Source organism: Osmerus mordax, chromosome 18 (assembly GCF_038355195.1).
Source record: "Osmerus mordax isolate fOsmMor3 chromosome 18, fOsmMor3.pri, whole genome shotgun sequence".
NCBI lineage: Eukaryota > Metazoa > Chordata > Actinopteri > Osmeriformes > Osmeridae > Osmerus > Osmerus mordax.
Window position 1 is genome coordinate 8,144,517 of NC_090067.1, and position 16,932 is coordinate 8,161,448.

Consider the following 16,932-nt stretch of genomic DNA (forward strand, 5'->3'; position numbering starts at 1 on the left):
ATATTCGTACTGAAATTAAAATAAACAAATACAAATAAATGTATAGACACATTTTTTAAAATCCCAATACATAAACAAATGGCAAAAATGGCATCAACAAAGTTAAACAAATGGAATGCTTAATTCTGATATAACGGTAGTCCCCTAATGATGTAGACCATACACCCTCATTCACCTGTTCACTCATCTCAACCACAACTCAGACAAGACTGTACTAACGTGGTTTTTCAATGTTCATCCAATATCCTTACATAAACTAAGAACAGATCCTAGATCAGTTAAACGCAGCTGATAGAGCGGACAACGCCTTTTCATTCGTCTTTCTGTAATGTATTAACTGAACGATAGACCTAGTCAACATGGTAGAAGCTTAGTAAGTGCTGATGCACAGAAGGCGTCTGTATTGCTATGAAGAAACGCCCGGAAGAATACTACCACTAGAAGGCGCCAGCACACAATTGCCCTGTCTAATAGAGAGTTGAACGCGAGGCAGGTCAATTAGGTTGTGTTTGTCTTGCACATTAAATTTGCCATGCTAGGATTGTGTCCGGGGGAATATTATATGTAGTCATTCTGTAGTATGTTGACAGAAAGTCCAGTACAGATTCTACCCATAGACGTATAGATACATTTGTTACCAACAACCAAAGTCTCAAAACTGAAAAAGAAAGCCCAAGCCAAGCTTGAGCTAACGTCTAAACACACTTCTTGCACAGGAGCATGGACCTTGTGCTATTTTTTTGTATACAACAGATTCAACAATCAAGAGCAAAGAGTTTCAAAATCTAAAAGCCAAATAGCCTACTAAAGTCTTCAATATGAGAAAGATAGGATGGAGTGGAATCTCCCACAGCATTTTCAGTTTTTCAGTTATGCAAATTGACATGCAATTGTGTTTGATTATTGTTTACCACCTCTAAATTTTATAACAAAATAATGTATTGGATTTAAGAAAAGGAGACATTGATGTTAATCCTTGCCAGGTATATGGGGGATTCTCCTTTCTAGAATTGGGCACTTTATGAATCTAATGCACCTATGAAATAGCACCTGGGGAGCCCTGCACATCAGTGGGCCCTGGTCCACATTCATCATTTTGTAATCATTTTGTGCCTGTATTCTTTAAGGAGTATTGTATAACTGAACATTTTCCTGTTTGGAAACTGCTTGTGAAACCTGCATGAAAATGTAATACATATATGATCGTGATTTATGGGCCTGGCATGGAAATTTGAGAATCAATATGAATAAAAATGTCTTTGTGAGTTAAAATGTATTTTGTATAAGTATTTATTGAATAAAGATTTCTGCAGAAAGGACCAGACACACAGAGACACACAAGGTAGTCTGTCAGCGTCTGATGCAGCAGAAATATCTAAAAAGCTGAATATTTATGTGATTATTCCGACACTGCTAATTCCAATGTATGTTTTTTAGGGCAGTTTCAATATGGACAGTTTTTAGTCTCGTATCCAAACAGACAAAACGGGATACATTCAGAATGCAGGAGAGGGAGAACTAGAACCCTCACAGTACTGTACTGTATGAGTGATTGGTGTAACTATTGCAATTACTTTATCATTGATCATTTGTTTGACATTTGTATACAGGACTATATACAAAGATACAAAGAGCATTACAGACTTTGTAATGCTCCCTGTTGTTATTGTTTTTTAGGTCATGAGTGTTAGGTGTTATGAGTGACAATGCATGCTTTCAGAGTAAGAACTGCTGCCAGTGTTGGTCAAACAAGCTTATTTTGAGACATATAAAGGGTTTCAGTGGTTTGAGTGAGATTTGAAGGACCTTTGTAACAGGAAATTCTTTTCACACTTCCCCTTTTTATTTGTTCAAAATGTGTTGTTAATTTGGACATTCGACCAACCAAGCAAATCATGTCTGAGGTATTGTATGCTGATGTTAATTTCCAAAAAAAAGAAAAGGCTAAGAGAGAAGATGATGGTAAGCTCCAAACGTGGCATTTTATTTGAACACACATGCGACATTATGTGGTCATGGTCAATTGTTCAATTCAATTGTTGATTAATTCTGGTTTAAATATATATTTGACATGCCTAGAAAACATACAAAGAGCGATATCTACATTGCATACAGTGAACTGCACAACCCATACACAATGTTAAGGCTAGGTTGAAATGGGAAGCCTACTTTTATGTATTGTCTGTTCCAAAGGACGTTACTGGTGTGTGGTCAAGACCACATCAGACAGATATCACATCATGTCCTAAATCTACCAATTCCTTTACTAACCAGCATAGAACATGCATAGATAAGACGGAATGCTTGAGTTTTTCATTGACTCATCATGGTTGCTTTTGTATTGGAGATACATTGTCCACTTGTAAGGACACCACATACGCCGAGATAAATTTCAACAGAGGTGATCAAGACCAGTCCTCCAATGGTGAGTAACCTGAAAAGTTACCCAAAGTTTAATGTGCGTTTGTATATGTGAGAGTGTATTTGCGAGTGTATGTGTGTAAGTACATATATGTGACAAATATTTACATTTACATTTAGTCATTTAGCAGACGCTCTTATCCAGAGCGACTTACAGTATGTACAGGGACATTCCCCCTGAGGCAAGTAGGGTGAAGTGCCTTTACTAGCCCGATTACTAGCTCGATTCCCTCACCGCTCAGCCACCTGACTCCATCCTCTTGTCCCATATATGGACAAGAGCCAAGTTTGCTGAGGGAAGCTATCTGTCAGGTGACTGACAGACTAACTGACTAAGCTATTGGAAAATAATTTACCTTAAAAAAACTGTCAGACAAAACACAAAATACATTTTAACTCACAAATATTTTTTTTATTCATATTCAAAATTCCATGACAGGCCCATTCATATTATGTAGGACAAATTTCAGGTATATAATACTCCTGACAGAATACAGGCACAAAATTATCAGAAAATGATGAATGTGGACCAGGGCCCACTTCTGTGCAAGGCTCCCCATGAGCTATTTTCCTTTTGACAAAATGAGTGAATAAGGCATTCTTAGTTGATTGTGGTGTACAATAATGTGTAAACATAACTGTATGGGACATATCTAGATTTATACAAAGTATAAATAATCAAACATACTGTGTTCCTCAGCTGGTAACGCTGCCTCCCAGCAGCAGGTGGGGTCAAAGGTCATCCCAGGAGGTCGCATCCCAGTAAGACTGGCACTGTTGGTTTTCGGTGTTCTTCTGATGGGTGCTGTCATCACTCTCGTGGTTGTCTGTGAGTGGGACTGGAAGTGGTTCATTCATTTCAAAGGTTATAGAAGAACAGGAAATACTTGTACTGTATATATATATGACATGGCATCCCTGAAGCCCTCACTGCAAGAAGGCTAAAAGTTTAGATAATTGAGGCCTTCATGACCAGTTGGTGATCACTCCCCAGAGAACTGATTGAAAGCAAGCGAGAGAGACACACACACACACACATAAACAATGTCTCATAGAATGTTTCCCAATTCTGATGGGGGGAGGGGCTCACATTTAAGTGTGTATACCACCGCTTGAGGGTTTACCTCAGGGTTCTGGGTCAGAATCTGGTCCAGGCCCTTTCCTGCATGTCCTCCCCTCTCTCTCCCCTTCATTTCTTGACATTCTTCACTTCACATCCCAATAAAGCAGAACTGCCCTAAAAAATTAAAGGAGGGAGAACTTTCTTATACAGGCACAAAAGCTGTTGCACTGTAATATGCATTACATGCATGACCAGAACATATGGAGGGTATAGCTCAGTGGTTAGAGCTGTACATTGCTGTAGATAAGTGTCTTTTAAAGTAAAACATTAACACGGTACTCTTGACAGACCATTAAATTACAAAAATATATTGTTCCTGACCTAAAGTGAAAGCGTTAAATAGTTTTCTGATTATCCTTAGCCTATTTTAAATGCTAACTAATATTGATTTTTATGAAATAGATACAACAATCAAGAGTGAACATCTACAAATCGAACATCTTTCAAATATGAACAAAACCCTTATAGAGAGGAATCACACAGGTCACCACAGTCTATGCATGTTGATTTTGCACCAGTTCATTTTTGTGAGTTTTCTGAATGTTACAGTGTTATAATGCATTAAACATTGATGTTAACTTATCAACATAAAAAGGGGGAAACTATTTGAAGTATGTCAGTTGAAGCTGAAGGAAGAACCACGTCCAACTGATGTTAATAAATGTGTGAGATCTCATGCAGGATGTTTCCCTCAACACACTCACTGTATCTCCATGTCATTAGTTTACTATGAGGGGATATGAAGTTGTCCCATACTACTCAGCCCATGAATGTCACTTCACAATTCTGTGTGCAGACGGCAGAAAGGAGCCCCAATGTGTCCCTGACTGGAAGTACATTGGAGGGAAATGCTACTACTTCTCCTCTGATATGAAGACCTGGGCTGAGAGTAGAAATGCCTGCATCTCCAGCGGAGGTGACCTGGTCATCATTGAGAGTGAAGACGAGCAGGTATGTTTCTATTGACTCACTATGATGATGGATTGTGGATGGACTGTGATTAGATCAACTCACAGGTACATGTGACTTGCTGCACAACTTTCAGTAGAATTGCACAAATCCAAGAACACAAATTAAAATGATTTAAAAAAACTTCTGCACATGGGTGGTAAAATACACAGCACAAATAATCTTGACATTGTATTTAGGACTTCTTGACAGAGGAATTTGTTGGCAAAATAAAACCTGACAAACAAGAAGAGAAGTTCTGGATTGGGCTGACTGACCTGAAGGTGGAGGGAAATTGGTTATGGGTGGACAATTCCAAACTTGATAAAAGGTTTGGTCAATCTCGTAGTCTTAAAATATACATTTTACTTTTACAGTGCAGGTGTGATGTACTATAAATTTGAAACATTCACTTTGATGCAGTGTTACTTATGGTTGTATTAATTGTAACCAACTGTGTTCTATTCTTATGCAGTTTCTGGAGGGGTAATGAGCCTGATAACTGGAAAGGAACAAAGAATGACATGCTTGAAGGTGAAGACTGTGTTAGAATGGGGGAAGTTACACCCATCAAAAACTGTTGGACTGATACATTTTGTTCTACACCTCAAAGGAGAATATGTGAGTCAACATAAATAGAACAATATGCCTGAGTAAAACCTAATTGTTTCTAAATATTTCAAGTAGCAGTTGGTTTCTTTGTCTACGTTAGTGATTGAATGATCATCTAAATACCTTTGTGCAAGACAAATGTTATTGTGATGGTGTACATACACTGTAACAGAAGCGTAGGAGATAATCCCAACATTTATTGATTCAATTAAACATCAAAAGGTACCAATCTGTTTTGAGGTTTTTATTTAAAAAAAGAGTAATAATAAAGCTTTCAACCAAACACAACCCGGAGCCTTCTATGAGTTGAGACCATTATGAAAGACACTTGTTACTGTAACAGTCCAAACAAACAACTTATAAATCATACAGCACAGGTATGGCCTCAAGCTTAAAGAGAATTGTCTCACTTTCCTCATTGATAATAAAACTATCAAAGTGTTGACATAATGTCAAGGAATAAACACTTGCATTCCCACGTCTAACAATGTCAGATGACATCATCATACATGTCAAACGTCAGGGATTCAGTTGTTATGTTACAAAGTACAGCCAACCTACCATCTTGCATAATGACAATACATAAACTACAGCTCCTATCACATGAAGTGCATCACTTTTGAAGATTTTGAACCTTCATATTATGAGCATTATGACAATTCCTTTGAATAATGTTTGATGGTTAGTTTGTTTTTCAGACTAGTGTTATTTCCGTGGCCCTGACAAAATCACACTGATCCTCCAATTGCAGCATGGAGATCGAGAGCTGAAGACGCTCTCCATATCCTAGCTACGCAGCAGCTTCATACTGGGTGGTAGACACACGTACACCCCTCTGCTTCAAAACCTTGACATGAAAACCCCAGCGGTCGACCATCCAGTCCTACCTGAACAGCATGGACAGTATTTGTGTGTATTTGCATGTAAACAAGGTGTGTGTGTGTGAGCGGCTGGTCAGTCATGCCGTCCTCTCACATCGCAGAGGTCAGTCTGAGGCTTCGTCATCATCACCCTCAAAAGCTGGAGGGGAGGACGCCTCGTCCTCCATCTTGTCTCCCTCTCCTCCCTCCTCCGGCCTCAGATGCATCTCTCGGACTGTGAGGATGCGCGTGAGCATGGTTTCCATGGTGGTGTCGTCGAGGGGCGTGGAGGAGAACCACAGGGGGCTGTTGGGAACGCAAGAGCGTTCTGGGTGGAGGTAGAACACGTTGGTCCTCTGCTTCACTGACTCTGAACTGGAGGGAGAAGAGACAGTGACACTGTTGTTGATGTGGTTACTACGACAACTAAGGCAGGCTTTGTGTGGTAACGTGAAGTGAGTGAGTGAGAGAGTGTCTGTGCCTGCATCACTCACCACTTTGACAGGTAGAAGTCGTAGAGTCGTACAGGACAGCGGAGAGGATTGTCATTGTTCTCGACCATCTCCAGCATCTTCTCCTGCTCCTCCCTCTTCCTCTTTGCTGTCACTCCTTCTGCTTCTGGAACATTCATCTGGATTATTCACCCTTAATGTGTTCTACAGTATATGGGGTATGTCATAAATGCTAGGACACCATAAAACGGAAACCAAAATAAACATTGCGTGTGTCCATGTTTAACAAGTTTACGTTGCATAAGTGTTGCGCTGCATCATGAAAGGAAATCATGACAAAATGAAAAGGTAGTGTTCATACCAGTGGGCGGATCCTTGAAGGAGAGGGGCGGGTAGAAACGCAAGAAGTTGGTTTTGGAGCCATCGAAGCTGGAGCGCGTGCAGCGCATGACGTGGCCGAAGGAGAGCTGGCGATGCTGGTCAGGCGTGCGGAAGTGGAAGTACTTGGTGCAGAAGAAGAGGAGGGTGTTGAGCAGCACGATGGGGGAGTAGGCCCCCAGCTGCTTACAGCCCCACAGGTACTCCTCTTCCACCCTAGAGTGGACGTAGCCTGTGTGGGGGTGGGGTGGGGTTAAGCACTCTTCAACAAAAGACATGCTGATTGTGTATGTGTGTAAGTGTGCGTTTATGCGTGTTTACCACTGTCTGTGATGGTGGGTTCAAAGTCCTTCAGCAGCTTCGTGATCTCCATGGTGAACTTGCTGTAGAACAGATCGGTGAAGATGTTCTCCATGCGGGAATTTTCAAACAGGTGCTGTGGAGTGAGAGGGGGCGGGTTATCGTCCGGCGGCCACAAACGACAAAGCAGCATGGCTGGGTGCTGTGAAGTCTTACCTGCTGCAGCCCCAGGCACAGGTAGAACAGGCTGTCTGGGGAGTAGCGCTGTCCATTGGGGCGCTGCACCTCACTGATGAAGCGACAGAGGCCGAAGCCCAGCTCGGCCGTGGTGCACTTGAGCACGTCCTCCTTCAGGACCATGGGCCGAGCTGGGACCAGAACAAACACAATGGTTAGGCTACGTCTCAATAGGACCAAGCTCAAATCTAGGACAGAACAGTGATGGGGAAGTAAAGGGCAGTTGTGAGGGCTGAATGCGGCAATGTTGGAGATACCCTGAGGTTAGTGTCATGACTACGCAACTATACCAAGGGACAGTGAGTGTGACAGCGCGTGCAGAAGTTGGGGAGTGTGTCCATAAGTATTTCAGACTCACAGCCAAACCGAGGGGCGGGCTCCACATCTGGCCTGGAGTTCCTCCATTGCACCCATCTCTTCCAGGCGTCCACCCCGTACATAAGCTGCAGCTTGGGGGGCTCCGTGACCCCCACCTCCTCCTGCACCCCGCTCGGTGATACCGCAGACGTCTGTGTTTCATGACCCTTCTGGGAGAAATAACAGAAGTGAAGATCTTTTGGTTAGTGACACAATAAGTGTTTTGTTGATGACTGTGGTTAAAGCTGTACACATCTAATTGCCCAAAAAAACTTAAGTCTGCAATCAACAGACATAAGTGTTGCAGTACTCAGTCAAACTAAATTCTCAAATGTTAACGATGTTGTTTGAACCCATAGATGTGCCACACTTACTTACAATACCACCAGTACATATAAACGGACAGTCACCATGTCAATGCCTCAGTACTCAAGTACTTTTTCACAAATGCGTCACGTGCAGTTACTTTTGCTTTGTATGACAAAGGTTAAGGGGAGATCAATACAAATGTACCTTTTTCTTCTGCTGAACTTTCCTGCGGGGTCTTTGACGTGGTGGGGAGCGGGGGGCTGGAGGGCTGGGGGGCTTCTGGGCCTGCTGCCTCCAGTGGGCCATCAACTCCAGGGTTTCTGTCAACAACAAAATACACACAAATGAAAACACAAACCTTTACTGTTTCTTATTCTTTTTATGAGTATCATTATCATACAAATTACTTTAGAAAATGTCCCATGTAGCCCTGGGGACTAACATAACTCCCCTCTCTCACCAATGGGGAAGTCAGATTCGATGTCCAGGACAGGTGGTTGGGCAGGGGGATCTGGTTGGCCGACAGGGATGTCCACTTTTGATGGAAGCGTCTCTCTAGCAAAGGGCAGATTGGAGGGGGGCCCGCTGGGGGCACACTCATCCTGCCAGTTGTTGAGGAAGGTGGCGATATCGTCGGTGTCCAGGTCCTCACTGTAGTTACTCACCCGGTCTGGTCAACAACAAAGCCCAAGAACACTTTGAGATGTGGGGATGGGGGTCCAACAAGAGGGAGAGGAGATTGAGGCTAAAATAGTCAAAGGGGAAAGAATCTTCACCATCTTGTATGGGTGCAGGGGTCGGCCTCGGCCTGTCCTCCTCTCCGTCCTCAGCCACCATCTCAGCCATCAGGAGGATGTCGGCCTCAAACGGGTTGGAGGGGATCTTCTCCTTGATCTCCAGGATGGTCTTCACGATGCTCTCCGCGTTGTCAAGGGTAACCGGCAGGAACATGGGCACGGGCACCTAAGAAGGGATGAAGGGGGTAGCGGAGCTAAGCTCAAGTCAAGTCGTTCCATCCCTGAACGACAAACTGTATACATGAGTACTTGTGTGTTTAGATAAGAGACAAGTGTGTCTTTTCCAAAAAAGAGAATCAAAACAGCGTGCCCAATATCTCAAAATGACAATTGGGCACACAAACTCTCCAAGTCACTGTAAAGACAAGGGAGCATCTGTTACAGACAAATGTTTATGAATAGCTGATATATATTTATATGTCCATGTTGTTGTATGTTGTGGTTTGTCTTTCTTTGTCTTCCCTCAATCCCAGTTCCATTCAGGTGTCTGTACGTGTTAGGAACAGTGAGAAGGAACGGTGTCACTATGTACTTTTTGTGAGAATTATTTGGAGTAGGTAGGTTAATTTATCCATTTGTGTTTCAGTTCCCTTCCTCCGCTGTGTCGTTGTCTAGAGTGTTGAAATAAATCTCCACCGTAAGCATTTGAGTTTCCTGGTTACTGTGTTGTCATGCGCCCAACAAATCCCTCCCCCTGTCACACTTTGAGAGGTGTTGAGTGATCTATGTGAGGTGTTGAGTGACAGAGATGAGGGAGGGACTTACCGGTATGGGGAATCCCACAGGATTGGGGGCGTACTGGGCATAGAGGTTCATAGGGATGGGCACGTACACTGGTACTGGGATGGGCAGCACAATCACCTTGGGGGATCTCTCATCTGTGGAGCCATACACACACAGTAACATAATGACGTGTCTCTCCAGCTCGTGGAAAAGCAAATCGGTTTAAAGAAGGTTTGTATGTTTAATCAACTGCAAACCAGCACTACCATAAACCCAAAACTAAGGTCCAAGTTAGAAAGGGAGTATGTGTGCATGCGTATGTCACCTGTCTGAGACTCTGAGTTGACCATTTGGGGTTTACACACAATTCCCTTGTTCTGGACCATGGGCTTGCAGAGCAGAGCCTTGTTCTTCAGAATCCTGGGGGGCGGGGCAGGGGGGGCACGAGCCATGTCTGTCTGGGTGCTGGCCTACACCAAACCAGAAAGTTACTTGAAGGAAACTGAAGGGATTTTTAGGTCACAATACATTCCTGTGATCCCCCCCCCCAAAATCTGTTGTTTAAATCTTGTATAAATTGCAAAAACTAAGGATAAAATCTAACAGACAATTGGAAAAGCTCAACTTGAAGGTATTGTCTGCCTCTAGCTTACATTTCCAACGATCTTCATGAAAGAACCAGGAACAGCTGCTGTAGAGAGAAGTATGAAGCCATCAATAGGTAAAATGTTACAATGCGATTGAGTCAGTGGTTCTCTTGGTATTTTGGGATTAGGTACCTTGTAGGGCAATACTGGCTGTGGTTGTGGGCTGCTTCGTGGGTGCGCTAGCGAGGGAGACCACATTAGCGATGACGGGAGTGTACCTGCTAGCCACTGTGGTGCCTACTACAGGAGCAATGGAGACAGGCACTGGAGGAACATGATGAAGAGAGAACGGAGGGAGAGGAGTATAGAACAGGAGAGGTAAGAGAGATGAGTGAAAGAATGAGGAAAAAGAGGAGGGGAGAGTTCAAGAAAGAAGAGGAGAGAAATGAAACAAGGAAGAGGAAAGGAGTAAAAGATTACAGAAAACCAACCGTCTTCGCTGTTCTAACAACAATAGCTCAAATTTTATCACAGAAATGTGACTAAATGAGACAAGAACACTGGGGGCTCTTGCTGTGTTTTAGCCCTACCTCTGGTTTGGTTCTGGCTAAGGTTCTTCTGGAAGCAGAAGTGCAGAACACACTGGAGGTCACAGAAGTGTTTGACCTCGCCCAGCATGTGCAGTGTCTCTGTCAGCTTCCCCTGGCGCCCGCACTGGTCACACTTTGCCACCTGGAGGTCAGAGACAGGATTGCCAGTTAGTGGGCTGTATGTGTGCGTGATGATGTGTGTGTGTTTCTGTGTGAGTGTGTGTGTGTCAGGCTGGACAACTTCTCACTTGGCAGAAGAGCATGGTGAACTTGGACCTGCATGACTCAGAGCAGAAGTCCTCGTTCTTGCCTCCAAACTGTCCTTTAACCAGCTTCTGGGAGGTGGAGGCACAGAAGGAGCACACACGACAGTACTGCCCCCGAAGCTTTTCCAGGTCCAGGTTATACAGCAGCTTACAGCCTGGGGGGGGAGGAGGAATGCTTGAGTTTATAAGAGAAAGCCAATTCCAATGTCTCCTGATACCATCTGAAGGAATCGACAGTTGCAACTAATAAGCCGTATTTAATTGAACATATTCAAATTAATTCGATAAACTAACAAAATGGACAGGACAAGTCAACAGTCCGGTCAGGAGACATACTGTGTTTTGTAGGGCTTTCCCCACTCAGTCGACTAGTCGATTGTTTGGTCGATATGCTCTTGGTCGACTAAGATTTTTTAGTCGAGCAGCCGTATGGAAGTGTGAGATCTGATTCCCACTTGTGTCACCATTGCTGAACTAAAGAAATGTTCTACAGAAATTGTAGATTATATTATTTAAGACAAATAAAGCAACACAAAAAAATATATAATAATAAAAATATATTTAAAAGTGTTACTGTTTTCCCTTTCGTTAATATGCGTTTTGTTTAGTTTTTTGCACACGGCACATGCGCACAATGAGCACAATTGTAGCTGTAGCAAACATTTATGTTTGTCTAGTTGTCAATCACCCTTCTTACGTATGCATTTCTTTCAGATTTTCTCTTAAAACAATGAGGTAAAACATCACACAAAATGGTTTGATGAAAAACATTGTGACATTTATAGAAGAAAAAGAACGTTTCAAATTTAGATTAGTCGATTTTCAGAAGTGTTCAGTCGAGTCTTGGTTGACCAAAGAAAATCTTAGTTGGGGCCAGCCCAAGTGTTTTGTTAGTTACCTTCACTGCAGAAGGAACAGTCCTTGGAGTTGATCCTCCTGACTTCATAAATAACCTTCTCAATCTTGCAGTACACACAGCGGTCCATCACAACGTTGGTCTTCTTGCACTCCTCAGAACACGCAGGGCCACATAGGAACATAAACTTGTCCTGAAAAGAACAAACACATTTGATTTTAGGGATGTGCACTTTGGTCATATTGACAGTGCTATTATGACTTGGACTAAAAACTTCACACGTGTTGTCATCAATCACTGCTGTCACTTGCGAGGACTTGATATTCATGTCTATTGCTCGGTTAGTTTTAGCCATAAAATAAGTGTTTGTCTGTGCATGTCCCAAATTGAATGAGTACAGAAACAAATGGAAGAAAAACCTTGAATTGAAGGATCTCAGGCTTAGTAGTGTACAAGCGGTCACACTGGGAGCATGTTAGCTTGACAGGTCCCTTTGGTGGGGCGGGCGCCGTCTGGCTGGTCTGTGATTGGACAGGGGGTGCAGGAGGTGGGGTGGGATTTTGTACCACATTCACCGGGTTCTGCTCATTGCTCTTGTTGAACTGCTCCTAAGAGATCAGAGGAAACCATGTGATCACAGCATAAAGTGTAAAGAAGTGTGTATTTTAGTGTGTGCGCGTGTTCTAGCATACCTGGAACGTGAGGACGCAGGTCAGGGTGCAGAAGTTCCTGATGGAGGAGTCAGACATGGCGAGGTGGAAGGCTGGCACTGACTTCTGTTTGCAGTAGTTGCACTCCACCAGCCCACCTAGGAAGGAGAGAAGAGAAAGGAAGAGGGTAGACAAAGAAGAAAAATCGTTTATGGAACTTACATTTTGTGATACACACAAACACAAAAGTGCAGGGAGCCATGGAGCGCACACACACATGCAAGAGGCGTCCATCTCAAAAATTCCTTCTCTGCCTTTTTGACTGCCCCGTCCATCCTTCCTCCCAGGGTTGGCCGGAGCAGTGGACAGCAAGTGTGTGTGTATAGTCAGTCAGGTGTACCTGATGAGCTGACACTCTTGATCTTGTGTGCGGTCAGACAGGTGCTGTTGCAAAAGAGGTCCGTCTTTCCCTCCGGGTCAGTGGACTCCACCATGTCTGACAGCGGCTTGGACGTATGACACATAGTGCAAGGGGTAGGGGTCTTGCAATTCTGCAAGATACAAACGGATAAGAGATACAGTATGGTAACAGATAGATATTTCTAGAAGCCTTAGACTACAAGAATATTCTTTCAGACTTTAGCTTGCAAACCATATATTAGCTCTACCAGTTAACCTCTGTGCTGGCAGTCTCCTGTTTCTCTGTAGATTACAAGAAGCACTGTGTGGTCACCTGTTTGTATGTGGCCTTGCAGGCAGCACTGTGTGGTCACCTGTTTGTATGTGGCCTTGCAGGCAGCACTGTGTGGTCACCTGTTTGTATGTGGCCTTGCAGGCAGCACTGTGTGGTCACCTGTTTGTATGTGGCCTTGCAGGCAGCACTGTGTGGTCACCTGTTTGTATGTGGCCTTGCAGGCAGCACTGTGTGGTCACCTGTTTGTATGTGGCCTTGCAGGCAGCACTGTGTGGTCACCTGTTTGTATGTGGCCTTGCAGGCAGCACTGTGTGGTCACCTGTTTGTATGTGGCCTTGCAGGCAGCCTTGCAGAAGCTATTGATGATCTTGTCCACCTTCATCTGAGGGCTCTTGTCCTGGCAGTAGGCTCCACAGTTCATACAGGTGGTCATGCACAGCTGTTTGGAGGTGCGGAAACTCTTGAAACAGCTGTCACCACACAGCTTGTATACAACACCCTGGACTGTCACTTCATGTTGCGTCTGTGTGTGTGGGCAAAGAGCAGAGGGTTACCATTACAAGTGTCTTTGGGTCTTATTGAAAAGTGAGGCAAAAGAGGGAGACACACAAATCTCAACTTACAATGCGGGGGATTTTACAATAGCTGCACTTCTCAACGATTTTTGCAACGGTAGTGGTGAGAGTTGGGGTGGAGGAGGAGAGGGTTAGTCCAGCAGTTTTTCTCTTAAATTCAAAGGAAGAGAGGCATGTGTTGCTGCAGAAGGCCTTCCTCGTTCCTGCTGTGTCCACAGGAGCCTTGATCATAGTCCTCAGACTGGTTATATGGCTGACAAGATGGGACAAAAACAAGATAGTCATAAGCAACAAAACTGGTAAACAGGCAATCAATTCAATAACAAAGAAGACATTTTTAAAGTGTGTTGTAATCAACAACTGTGTGAACTTGGACAAACAAATGCTTTAGGTGGAACATAATTAGCTCAAGTCTCTCCCCCCTCTCCAGGACTCACTTGAAGCAGTAGTGGCAGATTGTCTTGTCGGGGGGCAAGATCTGGGAAGCAGGGAAGGGTCTGGTGAGGCAGGCAGTGGAGCAAAAGAGAGAAGAGGAACCCTTCTTTTGGTAGGCCGTCTGGCCCTTCAGAAGGGCCATCTTACAAGCTGCACAGGCCATGCGTGTGGAAGGGGGGATAAGGGGCAGAGCACAGGGAAGTGTTGTCTTGGGGGGGATGGGCACCGGCACGGGGCTTGCCATGGTCACTGGGGAATAAAAAAAAAAGAGGAAAGTGTAAAACAGTGAAGTGGGGAGGGGGGATAGAGAGAGGGGAAGAAGCAAACAATATTATGAGTAGGCATAAAAGTGGAAGGGTTTTGTTGGTGAAGTGTAGTTGTTGCTAGGGCAACGCGTTGTACCATGCTCCTCCCTGACTCACCACTTGGCGAGGTGGCCCCTCCCACCGAGAAGACGGCACTGATTTTCAGATTGTCCTGGTAACAACAAAGAGTACAGTATATGTGTATAAGTCGTTGACAGTAAATCTATAAAACGACAACATGAACCCTGCCTGGTTATCTATACTTTTCTAAGTGAGGGACACCGTACCTCCGCAGTCTCGGGTTCATCCTTGACTTGCCCTGAGGTGGAGTAGGGCACAAGGGCCTCGTTGTACTCCTCGTCTACAGGCTCATCCTTTACCTTGACCTGGGGGGAAATGCTCAGTTTAGACAAAGGAAGTTTCACATTTGATGACTAAGAAGAGTAGTATAGTTTACTCAGACTATTTTCAATAGTCTGTGATCACTCACCTTCTCCATTTGTTTGCTTAGTCCCAGTTTAACTTTGTTCTCCAGAGCGCCGGTGCAGTCTTTACCCATAGAAGGCAAAAGCAAGACAAAACAAGTACATTTATATAACGTAGCAGTAACACCATCCACATCACATAAGGGGTTTAACAGAGTTTGGATGTAGAGGAAGAGGGATAGGTGGCTTCACTTAAGGGTTCAATTTGTGACCCGTCTCACCAGTGTCGTCAGATTGGGGATCAGCTTTGCTGGAGGAGGTGGAGCCGAACAGGGGGTCTGGGTGGGAATCTTCTCTTATGGACACTGAGTGTTGTGTAACATAGAAGTATATGGACAAAAAAAAGAACAGCTGCAGCGTTATGGATAATACTGTGGCGTGGGCAAGTAACTGCATATTTCATTAAAAGTTTATAAATATGTCTTGTATATTGCAAGAGAGTAGAGGACATCATTTTGTGTTTTTACCTGTTTTCACATTTGAGGGCATGGAATCACTGCTGTCTTCTTCAACGATGATCTTCTTTTCACCATCTTCCTGCTCTTCGTCTTGGTCCATAATTTCATCAGTCCCTGTGTCCATCCCCCCAATCATGTCAACACCCATATCCAGAGAGCAAAAACTGAGGGAATCTACACTCCCCTTTATGACTGAGCAAATTACTGGCATGCCCTTCATATCCTCTACATTTATCTTCCCATGCCGCTCCAACTCCTCCTCTCCATCTTCTTTCTGCTCATCATTCACCTCAGCCAGATGTTCGTCCTCCACCTTGATGGTGTTCACCTCCATCTCATCCAGAGCGTCCTCTTGGGTCTCCATAGGAGAGGGAGCATCCAGGGGTGTCCTGGCGGCTGAGCAAGGTGCCTCCCTTGCAGCCTGAGAGGCCACTGCACTGCCTGAAACACTGGAAGTCTGGGAGACAACCATGGTAGCCGTTTCTCCTGCAGCTGGTGGGGTGACTGTGCTGCTTGATTCACCTTCACCCTGGACTAATAGTGTTCTGTCTGTTTTTTCTTCAGGCTGTGATCGATCAGCAATGTCTGTTTCTAATGCCGATTCAGACATGGCACTGACTGTTGCTGTGGCATCTAGACTGGGCACGGTCTGTTGAGAAAGTTCTGGGCTCGATGTGTCTGAACTCACCGTTTTGCCCAACTTGTTTAATGGACCTTTCTCAGTGTGTTCCTCCATTTCCTGGTTTGTACGTTCCTTGAGTTAAGGAAATAAATATTGGGATTACAGATACTATCTTGCTTATGATGCATGATTATGATGAACGCATGCTGACTATCTCTTAAATGACAACAGTCCGCAAACAACATGCAGTGTTTGGCTGCAACCACCAAAACAATCGCAACATGGTGCAGTTCCATGCTAACATAGACGTAAACACATGGGAAAGAGTAGCTAACGTTACTTAAAAATCTATTTTTTGACGAATTTGCTTATTACCTCCAACTGAGTCGTTCCCTTTGGCTCTATCATAACCTGCTAAAGGTACAGCTACATGGAAGAATCAATAGCGTGCTACAGAAAGAGGCGAACTAGCAACATAGCTAGCTCTAACAAACTGAAAAGCCGACCTGTCTAACATTCACGACGTCCGCACGACACTTTCTCTAAAGACAGCTTGCAAAAGTCGAGAGTTAACTATCAAATGGTGCAAATATATTTGTATAGTGCAGAGACTAATGCATTTTTGCCATTTTTACAGAAAACAATGTGAACTCTAGCCTTAGCAAATGGATGTAGGCACTGCTTTGCAAGTAGTCCGAGATTCTCGCGCGCGACTTAATAATAGCCATGTTGCCAGGTTACTTCCAGAAAAACCCGCACTTACAATCAAAATCTGCATTTTGCTGGAAATTAATGGTACAAAATATAAAACGGGAAACTACAAACATTGTCAGTGGTAATACTACAGTACTACAAGAAGGAATTGTGTGCGAGGTACAGAATTCATATATGA

The 16,932-nt window shown here is 43.9% G+C and overlaps 2 protein-coding genes across 7 annotated transcripts; one reads left to right on the forward strand and one right to left on the reverse strand.

Moving 5' to 3' along the window:
* Nucleotides 1-1,881: 1,881 nt before the first annotated feature.
* illr4 (immune-related, lectin-like receptor 4) lies at nt 1,882-6,057 on the forward strand. Of its 4 annotated transcripts, none has more exons than XM_067255752.1 (7): nt 1,882-1,962; nt 2,348-2,425; nt 3,122-3,286; nt 3,947-4,027; nt 4,341-4,495; nt 4,693-4,823; nt 4,968-6,057. In XM_067255752.1, exons 1-7 carry the CDS (start codon nt 1,896-1,898, stop codon nt 5,125-5,127), a joined length of 837 nt encoding a protein of 278 aa, XP_067111853.1. In that variant the 5' UTR covers nt 1,882-1,895; the 3' UTR covers nt 5,128-6,057. The 4 variants fall into 4 exon arrangements, with proteins under 4 accessions (XP_067111853.1, XP_067111854.1, XP_067111855.1 ...); XM_067255753.1 differs by having other exon boundaries at nt 3,122-3,250; XM_067255754.1 differs by lacking the exon at nt 3,947-4,027.
* Nucleotides 5,336-16,475, reverse strand: zmym4.1 (zinc finger MYM-type containing 4, tandem duplicate 1). 3 transcript variants are annotated; one of them, XM_067255750.1, is made up of 28 exons: nt 16,416-16,475; nt 15,428-16,172; nt 15,182-15,265; nt 14,966-15,024; nt 14,763-14,861; nt 14,593-14,647; nt 14,173-14,419; nt 13,784-13,988; nt 13,480-13,683; nt 12,867-13,017; nt 12,509-12,624; nt 12,236-12,424; nt 11,859-12,009; nt 10,943-11,115; nt 10,695-10,836; nt 10,297-10,428; nt 10,171-10,205; nt 9,843-9,987; nt 9,560-9,672; nt 8,774-8,960; nt 8,458-8,667; nt 8,202-8,317; nt 7,690-7,858; nt 7,311-7,462; nt 7,116-7,230; nt 6,778-7,026; nt 6,459-6,582; nt 5,336-6,339 (listed from the first exon to the last, which is right to left on the reverse strand). In XM_067255750.1, exons 1-28 carry the CDS (start codon nt 16,446-16,448, stop codon nt 6,090-6,092), a joined length of 4,650 nt encoding a protein of 1,549 aa, XP_067111851.1. In that variant the 5' UTR covers nt 16,449-16,475; the 3' UTR covers nt 5,336-6,089. The 3 variants fall into 3 exon arrangements, with proteins under 3 accessions (XP_067111851.1, XP_067111850.1, XP_067111849.1); XM_067255749.1 differs by having other exon boundaries at nt 6,459-6,579; nt 10,171-10,208; XM_067255748.1 differs by having other exon boundaries at nt 10,171-10,208.
* Between the last annotated feature and the right edge of the window lie 457 nt (nt 16,476-16,932).

Coding starts and splice junctions, on each gene's coding strand:
- illr4 (XM_067255752.1), top strand. CDS start 1,896: ATGTCTGAGGTATTGTATGCTGATGTTAATTTCCAAAAAAAAGAAAAG. Junction 2,426..3,121: donor TCAAGACCAGTCCTCCAATG/GTGAGTAACCTG, acceptor TGTGTTCCTCAG/CTGGTAACGCTGCCTCCCAG. Junction 4,028..4,340: donor TATAGAGAGGAATCACACAG/GTCACCACAGTC, acceptor TTCTGTGTGCAG/ACGGCAGAAAGGAGCCCCAA.
- zmym4.1 (XM_067255748.1), bottom strand. CDS start 16,448: ATGATAGAGCCAAAGGGAACGACTCAGTTGGAG. Junction 12,425..12,508: donor CCTGCGTCCTCACGTTCCAG/GTATGCTAGAAC, acceptor CTGATCTCTTAG/GAGCAGTTCAACAAGAGCAA. Junction 9,673..9,842: donor CAACTCAGAGTCTCAGACAG/GTGACATACGCA, acceptor ATGGCTCCACAG/ATGAGAGATCCCCCAAGGTG.